The following is a 12115-nucleotide window of genomic DNA, read 5'->3' as shown; positions in this document are numbered from 1 at the left end:
TTTAAAAATTAATATTCTTCTTGACTAATAAAAACAAAGACATATAGAAATAAAAACTATAAAAAAGAATTCATGTAAACAATAGCATTAGATATTGGAATAGGTCACTAAAGTGTCCCTAAAACTCTCACTTCCCAGGTCTTAAAAAAACTGGATAGGGCTTCCCTGGTGGTGCAGTGGTTGAGAGTCCGCCTGCTGATGCAGGGGACACGAGTTCGTGCCCCGGTCCAGGAGGATTCCACGTGACGCGGAGCGGCTGGACCCGTGAGTCATGGCCTTTGGGCCTGTGCGTCTGGAGCCTGTGCTCCACAACGGGAGAGGCCACAACAGTGAGAGGCCCACATACCACAAAAAAAAAAAAAAAAAAAAAAAAAAAAAAACTGGATAGAATCTCAAACAAACTACAGATGGTTTAGATACAGCCTTGTCTGTTATCTTCTCCAGCAGACGTTTAATCATAACCCTTTTCAGGAGTTTCTCATGGAGCTTCTGGTGTTTCTTTCCACTGAACTCTTGTTGCATTTAACATCTTAGCATCTGTCTGTCAAGTAGCGTAAGTAGTGTATGCCACCTCATTCTTTCACTTGTGTATAAGTCCTGCCTCCCTAGCACATATTCATTCATTCATTGTTTCAACAGTCAAGTCAGTCAGTATTGGATGTCTACCAGGCACTGTGCTGGGCATTAAGGGTACATTGTTATAAATAAGAAACCACTGTTGTCCTCAAGCTTTTCCAATGAGGTCAAAAGATAGACAATTAATCAGGCAATTTTAAAAAAACAGTGTATTAAGTGCTATAACAGATGCTTGCCCATGATGTTATGGGACAACATAAAAGGGGTATTTAACCAGATTTTAGGTTTAGAAGTGAAAACATTTAAGCTGAGTTCTGGAGAACTAGACCATATGCAACCTGATGTCAAAGGCCCAATCACAGACATTTGAATTTTCTCAAGCCTTAAGCTCAGCTCCTTGCAGAGAGCAGAAATTAGACTGTTAGTTAATTATGATCATAATAATATTGATAATATGGATCAAGACAATAACAGTGGCTTGTGTCCAAGATACAAAGATGAGTAAGGCAGAATTCCAACTCTCAAGGCATCTCTGGAATTTTCCCTGTTCATCCTTGTACCCATCACGCCAATCACAATTCCTGGGACATGCTGGCACTCAATAAATATTTGCTGAATGGATGAGCTTTCTCAGACTCCCCACATTCAGTCAAGCACCAAGTCCCATGAACTCTTTTTTCTTTTTTAATAAGGCTGTTTCATTCGTGTGTTTACTGGAGTAGCAGGTTTTTTTTTTTTTCGGGGGGGGGGGCATGTGACACGACTTGTGGGATCTCAGTTCCCCAACCAGGATTGAACCTGGGCCACAGTAGTGAAAGTACCAAATCCTAACCACTAGACCACCAAGGAACTCCCCCCATGAACTCTCATTTCACAATATTTCTTACATCTGTTCCTCGATTTTTCTACTTTTCACCATACTTTTGTTATTTCCTATCCCTACCACTGAAAGAGAATTTACACTGGTCCCCCCCGGCCAGTCAGGCTCTTCTTCCTCAACACTGCGAGCCACCAGCAGGTTTTCTGAAACCCAGACTTGCTAACTGAAGTGCCTACTGAAATACCTCCTGTTTGCTTACAGAATAAAGCTGAACATCATCAGCATTATTACAATTCAAATCCTCAAGTCCTCCGTGGTCTCGTCCTAATCTACCGCTGCGGGTGTTTTCACACGCAACGCTCACTTAAACAAACCCTGCCCTCTAGTCATACTTGTTCACCCACTGGTCTTCCAAACAGGCTTTTTGTTGACCAAATTCCACTCAAAAGCCTTGGTTCAGGCCAGTCCTATATCCAGCAGCTCTTCTTCCTAGGCTCCTAAGACCCAGTACAAAACTTTGCCTAGGGTGAAGCTTTCTGTGAACACCTTTGTGTACAGCGTGAAAGAGAAACCACATTTTTTTAATACAGATATACAACTGACTCAACACCATTTTTTCAAAAGACCATCTTTTTCCCAGTGCACTTCTGTGCCTGTCACTTTTGTCATAAATCAAGAACCTGTCAATAATAACATATACACAGGTCTGTTTCTGCACTTTCTGTTGATTGATCTATTCAATTATCCTTACACCGATACCACATTGCTTTAATTAATCTAGATTTGCTATCTGGAAACAGTCGACTAAGTTGTTCTTCATCAAGATTGTCTTCTCTATTCTTGGCCTTTTGCATTTTCATACAAATTTTAGAATCACTTTTCAACATATACAAACTTGTTGGGATTTTAATTGGAATTGTATCTACTCTATAGATCAATCTGGGAGAAAATTAAAAAGAAGTCTTATCAATCTCCTTAAGTATTTGATATTTTTATGCTAATGTAGATGGTAACAGTTTTTAGTTTTATTTTGGAATTGTTTTTTCATAATTTAATTTTGTATAGTAACTTTGTATCCAGTGGCTATGATAAATCCAGTGACATTATTAATTCATTAAGTGTTATCTGTAGTTTATGTTGTTCAGATGTACAAAATAATGTCATCTGCTAATGACAATTTTACTATTTCCTTTGAATTCTTACTCTTGCCTTACTGCATTGGTTATGACCTCCTGTACAATGGTGAACAGAAGTGATGATGACGGACATCTATGCCTCACTATCCAGGGAGATATTTTTAAATATTTCACCATTAACTATGATTCTTTTTAAAGAAACTCTTTATCAGAATGATGAAGTTTCCTTTTATTTCCAGTTTGTTGAGAATTTTATCATGTCTAAGTATAGAATTTCATCAAACACTTTTACTTCATTTATTGAGATATGGGTTTACTTTCATTCTGTTAATGTGATAAATTACACTGACTTTTGAATTTTGTATCAACTTTGTATTACTGGAATAAATTTAACTTTGTTACAATATGTAATCAATATACGACAGGATTCATTATCTATTTTATCCTTGTCTAAACAAGTCCTTTGAAGACAGGGTTTTATGCTACTTTGTATTTTTCTGTATTATTCATAACACTGTAATCATATTATAACTACATTTATAAAATTGTAAGCATCTTGAGAGAGGGCAAAGACTTGCTTTGGTCTTTGTATACTCTCTACTGTTTGGAACACAGTATACATCACATAAATGCTTGTTGAATGAAAGTCCTCATAATCTCCTAACAAAGTGTCTTTCACATAAAAGTCACTCTAAATAAATATCTGTTGATGATGAGTGTGTCAGTTAGCGCTTTCTTTACTTCAATGAGTCCCATTTTCTCAATTTAATTCCTCATGTTATAACTGTAAGAGCCCTAACAACTTATTGGCAGGAGCACAATTATAGCTCAATTCAGAAAAAGAATATGTTCACAAGTTTCACCATCTACTCTAGAGGATAAAAAACCATATTTATCACCCAATTGCCATGACATCCAGTCCCATGATACCCAGTCAGGTAGTCCAGCTTGGGCCCACTTCATATGTTCGGCATCAGTGAGATTTTCCAAAGTACATAAGTACACCTGGGAAAGTTTCCCATGTTCTTCATTCTGCTTCATAAGCCCTGCTTAACAGCTTGATTTGTGATTTTAGAAACTGGGCTCTTTTGTCTCTGTTTCTGAGAAAAATTTAAACATACGTTTTTGGTAAAAAGGTCTGTCTCTTCACAACCACTGTGTGGCATTTCAACTGTAACTCAACATTTATGTTGTACTCTCACAGCACAATTTCTGTAGGTATGAATTTGAGACAATCAGTAACTTTAAATGTCCCCAACACATACACTTGAAGCAACATCTCTGGGTTGCTACTTTACCACAAATTCTCTCTCTGCCTAACTATGCCATCTATCAGTCAATTCAGTACAAGAACATAACATATTATAGTTACTGTCTTGTTCCAGAAATTCAAAAGATTCATCAGATTTCTTGACCTTTAGAGCCAGAACAGAAGAACTGGAAACTGTTACATAGGCTTAAACCTGAGACAGATACAGAAATCTGTGAGGAGAAGTGAAAACTTTCAGAGAAACTAGCCAGAGGAAATAGGTAATGGCTATTACATGTAAGAAGGGAAGAAAAAAGGAATCTTAGCTTCAGTAGTCTTGAGCTTCTCAAGTTAAATATATTTAATATATCACTGACAGTGATTATGTTAAAATAACTCAATAAGCCATACCCAACAGAGTTCAAAGAAGTCAAAGTTTCTTCAAAACAAACTGAAGTGTCAACCCACTGTCCATTAGTAGAATAAATATATGCCACCTAAAGTAATGACAAATACAATAATGGACACAACACTGATGCATTAGAACACACTCAAGAGACATCTAGACTTTCATTTCTTGACGCATGGGTTAGAGAGGCAGAGAATTCTGCCTCAGCCTATTCTGTTTATCTAAAGTCACAGTAAATAATCCTGGTAAATGTTAATGTTCTTAAATGTTTGCCAGACTAAAATTATCCAGTCTGGCCAAAAATACATAAACATAAAAAAGGATATTTTCTCCTTGTTCATTTGTTTGTTTCGTTGGTTAGTTGGTTGATTTTTAATGGTACATTTTAAAGATGCATTCCCTTAGGTTGAACTTTGTCTTTTGGTGCTTTACTGATCTGCTCTGTGGAGTATAATTACTTTCATGAATCTGCTCTGTGGGACATAAATAACATTACATAATATGAGCCTAGACCACGGTGACCAAGTTTGCTCCAATCCATTTATTCTTCTTTGCTCATCATGTGAATAATTTATTCCAGGAGGCAAGTGTGCACTTGGCATTTATCTACTATTCACTGGTAACATAAACTCTATTTAAGTGTGAAAATTCACACTTAGAGAAGACAATTTTTTTTTTTTTTAGTGAGGCACTTACTAAACCAAGCAAGACACTAGGGCTCACTACAAGTGTGCACATTAAGGATTCTGTCTTCTACTCTTTACAGTTTCTCTCTTCTGCTTTCTCTTTCCATTTTAAATAGGCTTTCTGAGCCACCATGCAGATAAATATCACCACCAGCGCAAAGCTGGGAAGGAAAGCAGAAATTGGGGACAGGGCAAGGAGTTGGTCTCCACTAGCAGAGCCCACAGAGAGAGTGAGAACAAAAGTCAGCCTCAGAATGGCCAGGCAGGGAACAAACAGGGGCCCACTGGCCCAGGAAAGAAGCCCCCAGAAAATGGACCAGAAGTCAGGCAAAGAGGCAACTTAACAGGCCAGGAATGGTGACCTGGCCTTGCTGACAAGAAGACCCATACACTTCTGGGTCCAGAACTATAATTCCGGCAGGCTGATCTCAAATATGAAATCTGGAAGCTCTTTGGGTGGAGAGTGCAGGCTCAGCCAGGCAACAGCTGAGCAGCAATTATACCTATAGGTATTGTGTGTTGAGCACTGAGCACGGGCCATATGCTGTGCTAAGAGTTTTATGTCTCATGGTCATCCTTATGAGCTAGTCATGGATGTTCTCTTTCTCCTTCTTTTGGGTCTTGGTTGAATGCACATTCCTCACCCCTTTCAAGAAAGCCTTGGCCAGGAAACTTTCTTTGGCCAACTATCATGAGTCAAATAGATGCACCACTTCTGGGTAGAAGTACTGAAAGGCATCACATGATTCACCAGCTTCCCTTCAGCTGACTTGACAATCATGAAAACAAGTATCAGGATGGAGCTCCCAGCAGGCCAGGCAACTAAGATGTGGAAAATATCCTGCTGCTATGGATTGGATATCTGGATGCTTATGCCCCCCTCCACCCCAGCCGAATTCACGTGTTGAAATCCAATCCTCAATAGGCTGGCATTTGGAGGTGGGGCCTTTGAGAGGTGATCAGGTAATAAGGCTGGAGTCCACATGAACAAGATAGTCTTCAGAGAGCTCCCCCATCACCATCACCACCACCACCACCACCACCACCACCACCACGTGAGGACTCAGCAAAAAGACGGCTATCTATGAACCAGGAAGCAGGCCCTACCAGACACCAAATCTGCCTGTGCCTTGATCTTGGACTTCCCAGCTTCCAGAACTGTGAGAAATAAATGTTTAAAAGCCACCCAGTCTGTTACAGAAGATTGAACTAAGACACCTGCCAACCTGCACAAGTGAGAAGAGTGAAGAAAAATTTATTTTGTAGTACTTACTGAGCCCCTGCCATAAGGGGATTGTGCATCACTGGAGTATAGGCATGGACTGTCTCCTTGAATCACCCAGTAAACCTGCAACTCCTTATGGAGGACTGTGAATGTACATCCTGGTGACTGTGGGTCCTTCGCCCAGGCCTATCTAACCAGAGCCCCACTCTTAACCACGCTGTGGCAAAAGCTAACTGAACACGCAGGAGAGAAAATAAGACACCCCCATCTCCATAAACAGCATCAGGAACTTCTACACACACAACTGACATCAGGCCAGGCGACTTAGCGGAGTAGCCACTGCAACTCTCTAACTTTGTGGGAAAAAAAAAAAAGTCAATCAAGGCATATACCACCAAAGGACACCAGCCTAATGTTACACCGTCCTCTGGGATAGCCAAACTGTATTAAATGGTGACTCTCAAAGTGATCCAGCCCCAGAGAGGGCTGACAGAGCAGAGTGGGTTAGAGTTGAAAAAGTGGCCCCATGCTCCTCTTCTTTGCTAGATCATAACCTTCACTTTTACATTATACCTAAAGTAAATATGGGATCCTACAGAGAATAAGACTTCCATTGTTTCCCAAACCTAATGCCTTCTAAAGCCATTGGCGTTATGAGGCTGAACAGGAGGCGAAAGATTCTAAGAACCAAGACACTATTTGCAGCTAATAAGACAACATTCTACGCAGGGCCCAGAAATTTTACTTTTTCCAGAAATTTACAAGTAGAGTTCAAAATCTAGAATTCACGGTATAAACATAACTTCCTTGTATCTTCTAATCGTGACTTAAGAATGGGAGAATTCCCTCACATACATTTATTCTTAATGGGTATTCATCTTAAGTATCAACCAACCAACAACAGGAGACCTACTAGAGAATGGACTTGAGGATATGGGGAGGGGGAAGGGTAAGCAGTGACAAAGTGAGAGAGTGGCATGGACATATATACACTACCAAACATAAGGTAGATAGCTAGTGGGAAGCAGCCGCATAGCACAGGGAGATCAGCTCGGGGCTTTGTGACCACCTAGAGGGGTGGATAGGGAGGGTGACGCAAGAGGGAAGAGATATGGAAACATATGTATATATATATAACTGATTCATTTTGTTGTAAAGCAGAAACTAACACACCATTGTAAAGCGATTATACTCCAATAAAGATGTTAAAAAAAATTTAAAGATGGGTTGAATGTATTCCAATCCTTAATCATTCAATTTCTGTCACTTTTCTCTGGTCCAATCTGGGGATTTGTCCTGCAGCCTTTAAACTAGAAAAGGAGAGGTAAACTATTCTCATTTTTAGCAAATTGATTGGCAATATATTCTCTAGCTGTCACTTTACATTGTGTTATTGACTTTCAGATTAAGCAATGCCTCTGAAGTCTGGACAGAGTCCACACTCCGTTATTGGGATGACTGAATATGCGTACCATTTGAAGCCATAATTTATTTATGGCCTTAATACTGGATTGGCTTTTAAAGCATGAGCAAAATAACAGTAGGCTGTTCTCATGCATATGATCTCCATTATAATTATTCATTTTTTAACATAATAAAAATGGTAGTCATCCATTTGATTAGACAGATCAAAGGGGTCAAACTACCATATATCACCTTTGAATTTCACATGATACACTCATCCTAATCTCTGCAACATCTAAATCTGAAGGTGTCACATGTGTTCAGAATGTTGTCTATCATAAAGTCAACATTATATTTTCATGCTTTGTGTGGCAATAACATACTGGGTTATATTTGTTATGGGTTTTTAGATTTTAAATATCTAATTAGAAATTAACATCAAACTACTTGAAACATCGTAGTGTAGACAACATAGGACAGATGAGCTTGAATGAAAATAAAATTACATTGTTATGCTAATTTAATTTTCCATAGCACTTTCATAAATATTATTTCACTAAAGTGTTTGTAGATGTTTCAAAGGGGCAAGAGAATATCACAAAAAAATGTCACTGGAAGCAAAGCCCCCTTTCTAACTGAAAGCAAGTGTACAGGAAAATATCAGAACAGAATATGTTTCATGATATGTATTTGAGAAAGCAAACAAAACTGTTACTTTGATTTAAATAACAAAAGAGGTAATTTTTCAAAAAATAAGTACAAGGTTCTATTTTGGAGCATCTGAGTGAAGAAGAAAGCATAGATCCTTATGTGCAAACAACCAGATCTCACTTTCCTTGGTCTCTAACCCTCAGCAGGCACTGAGCATCCTATACTCATCCACAAAGGTGAGGCTGCCGTGGCCCACCCTGTATGACTTAATACTTTCAGTGAAAATCTAAAAGTGAGAAACCATTTAAGTATAATGTGTGCAATGTCTGTGACTCAAGGAGACATAGTCGTAAAAGGTGGCAGTATTGATTTTCAGTAAGAAAATAAAGGAACTAGACCAGCTAAAAGCACAAGCTGCAAATGAACACATATTCAGAGTGACACTGAAATGAAGACATACTCTATCACCATCCTAAGGGCAGACCATTCTCCCTAGTACTCATAAAACGACATCAGGATCCAAATTACAGGAAGATGCTATTTGCCCCTCTTTAATAACCACAGGTTCCTTCGCTAATTGTGGAGCTTGCATTTTTAAACAGATACTGCTGCCTTTCAAACAACTTGCATCCTAGAAATCTCCTTCAGTTACTTCCATAGTCTTAAGGATCTGAGGCATCCATTTGATATTGTCTCTACACACAAGACAGCATGCACCCCAATTCAAATCTTTAAACCTGCACTTTCGGACTTGATCAGGCCCTAAAAGAAAAGGCAAAGACCTTCCTTTCAGACTGGGTAAGAGAAATACTCCTTTGCCCTCTTCCTCCTGGGAAGCTAGTTGCTGCTGAAATGCCCAAGAGAAGAGAAGCGCGCGGAGTAGGGGGTGGGGGGCGGAGGAGACGGGGGAGGGGTAGGTCCTTGCGGCGGTAGATGTGTGAGTTCCAGAAGTTCTTTCTATCATAATTGGCGATGTGACCCAAATACAAGGAAACCTCCACATTCCATTAACAGACTCAATTTGGATTATGCAGCTCCGCGGAAAGAAACGGCATTTTCTCTGTAGCCAGCTGTGCTGCCCTCGAGATAACTCTCTTAGTTTCATGTTAACATTTGGTTAAGGAGATGCTGATGGGTCAGATTTGATACTGTGAATCCACTAAACGCCGTTTTACAGGGACTTTTTCTCTTCTGAATGGCGAGCCTAGGGGCTCGGCCCCAGCGCCAATAACGTTTCCGGCGAAACACGCACTCTTTGGGAGACGGGGTCCCCGCTCGCCAGCCCCCACCCTCCAGCGGCGAGTCCCGGGAGCAGGGCGACCTGCTCTTCCTTTCTCTGTTTCTCCTTGCAATGTGCAAACCCCTCCCTAGCTGGGCGCAAGTAGAGAGGACCGCCACCTGCTCATCCGAGAGGATACGCTGCAGAAAACTCGAATGGATCTTGCGCGGACACAGGCTGGATTCCAGCGGCGACAACTTTACGGATTTGTTCATGTTAGTTCTGGACCGGGTAAAATAGCCCCAAAGACGCGAGCAAACGCCCCTCTGAAGCCCACTACCGTGCAACACCGGCTCCTTGGAGCCACGCTGGGGCAGTTCCCCTTATTGCTCACCCCACAAACGCACTGCGAACGACCCCCCCCCCCCGCCCGCAGTGGAAGCCCGGAGAGGTCGAGGTGTGCGGGGCCAGGCAGTGCGTAAGGGAACAACCCCGCCCCGTCCCGCCCCTCCCCTCTCCGCAGCCCGCTCCTTCCCGGCAGGAAAGTGCCGGAGAGGCCCCGGACGGGCGTAGGACCCGGACGCCCCGGCCCCAAGCCGGGCCGCCGGCGGGCTCCCCGCGCCCGGCCCAGGGGCGCGCGTGTGGCAGGTGCAGGGCCGCGGTCGGGGGAGCGAGCCGCGCTTACGTGCTCCAGCTTGTCTTTCCTCCGGAGCCAGACGCTGGCGCTGTAGTCCTGCTGCTTGACGCTGCTGTAGAAGTTCGCGCCCACTCGGGTCAGGCTCGGCGAGGGCTCCTTGGGGCGGCTTTTCAGCCTCATCTGCTCAAAGCCCTCGTGGGGGGAGGCCGAGAGCCACTCGTGCTGCCGGATCTCCATGCTGACATGACCAGGCGGCGGCCGGCGCGCAGCGAGCTCGGGATGGGCGTGCGACAAGCCGGCCGGGGCTGAGGGAGGAGCGAGCGGGCGCGGGCAGGGCGCGGGGAGCCGAGCGCGGGCAGGGCGGGGTGAAGCGGACGGGGAGGGAGGGGGAGGAGAAGGAAAGGAGGGGAGGAGGGAGAGGAGAAAGATGGGGCAGGAGGGAGGCCGCGAGCTAGGCGTAGGCGCAAGGTGCGGGCGGCTGCGGTCCCGGGTGGGCGCTCAGCACGCCGGCCCCCGGCTGAGTGCGGCGGGAGGGGGCGGGGGAGTGGGAGGGGCGGCGGGAGGGGGGAGGGGCGGCGCGCGCCTGCAGGTTGGCGCAGTGAGGAGGCAGAGGGCTGCGAGTCCGACCGCCGCCCCTCCCCGCGCGCCTAGGCCAGCGGTGGCCGAGCGGCGGACCTGCCTTCCGCAGCCTTCCCTCAGCCGGGCTCCGAGTCGTCCCCTCGCATTTTTACTTGAAAGCGAAGAGCAGCTGGAGAAGTCGGCGCTGTCTCCGTGCCCCCTCCCTCCTTGGCATCACCCCGCCTTTCCCCCACTCGCCGCCTCCGACCTCTGCCTCCCCTCTTTCTCAAAGTTCAGTAACTTCCAGCCTCAGGAGCCCATTTGTCCCACCCTGGGGGACTCCGAACAGAGGGTGTCCAGCAACCCCAGAAAATGGCCCCAAGGACGAGTGTCTTGAGCCTGGCACGATTTCCTTTGGAGGGTGCAGTGATGCAGACCCTCCCGGTGCGGTAGCCCAGCAGCGGAGCGTAGCTCCTAGCAGCCTAGCCTCTCGGATCCTGGGAGGGCGATTCCGGACCCCTGCTGCAAATACTCCGCCTCCACTCCGTTCTGAAGGCTCTGGGGCCCGAGAACCGTGCGGTTCTCTTCTTGATTCCGGGCTCCCAGGGCCAGGTTTTACATCCCCAAAGCTTTTTACCCGGGCTTTCCCTCCCAGGCCCAGACTTAAGACAGGCTGCCTCGACGATTTTTTAGAAATAAGGCGGCATATTAATAATTAAATCTCTTTATCTTTTTCTATTTTTGAAATCAACGTTTTTCAAGACATTCTTTGGTTTTCCAAAACGCTGAATAACAACTAGTGTTAAGGATTTCTCAGGTCCATTTAAAAGCTTGTTAAATGTTTGAAAGCTAGAGAAGTGTAATGGAGTGTTTAAAGGGAGCCACAGATGGTAAACTGAACTCTCTAGCCCTTGGCAGAACTGTTCCCCAGAACTGTCCACCTTGCATTATAGTTTCAAAGAAAGACATTCCTGGGTTGGAATTTGATGAAGTTCTGTGAGGGCAAGGATTGTGCATCATACCCTTTTAAAGTCTCCATATGAGAGGATGGTATTGTAATAATAGTTGAAATAGAATCCTATGAGCAGTCAATTTGAGGATGAAGCAACTACATATAAACAACACACACAATTCTTGGTTATTCTAAATCGGTTTTCTTAGGAGCTGAATTGCATTGTGTAATGTGTACCCCAGTGTGTGGGTTATCTCTAAATCTCACAGTTATTTTGCAAGACACAGGTTATTCACCCCATTTTCCTGGTGAGGGAAGGAACTGAGACTCAGGCATGAATCACACTTCAAAGCAAGGATCTGAACCATGATTAAAAGGCTGCTAACGCTATACATTCCACTGTCTTTTCTCTCACATTTTGCTATTACAATTTAGCTTTCACTGCTTTTGCTTTTTAAAGTATAAACATACAATTTAAATGATTACAAGTATATATATATACATATATATACATATATATGTATATATATAATATCTTTTGTAATATTGGTGTTAGAAAAACCAGACTGCCCTTCTGCAAAGGCTACCTCTGC

At 43.5% G+C, this 12115-nt stretch overlaps 1 protein-coding gene across 1 annotated transcript in view; it reads right to left on the bottom strand.

Moving 5' to 3' along the window:
* The window catches only part of PLD5 (phospholipase D family member 5), a gene marked incomplete at both ends in the record, with an annotated part of 490045 nt that extends 479796 nt beyond the window's left edge, over positions 1-10249 (bottom strand). The window contains one exon of the mRNA XM_082677565.1: positions 10061-10249. Within this exon, the coding sequence (XP_082533691.1) occupies positions 10061-10249 (189 nt within the window). The remainder of the gene's footprint in view (positions 1-10060) is intronic.
* Positions 10250-12115: the final 1866 nt, after the last annotated feature.

The sequence above is a fragment of the Grampus griseus genome (genome assembly GCF_964374135.1).
Source record: "Grampus griseus genome assembly, chromosome: 1".
Lineage (NCBI taxonomy): Eukaryota > Metazoa > Chordata > Mammalia > Artiodactyla > Delphinidae > Grampus > Grampus griseus.
This window is presented reverse-complemented; position numbering and strand designations above follow the sequence as displayed.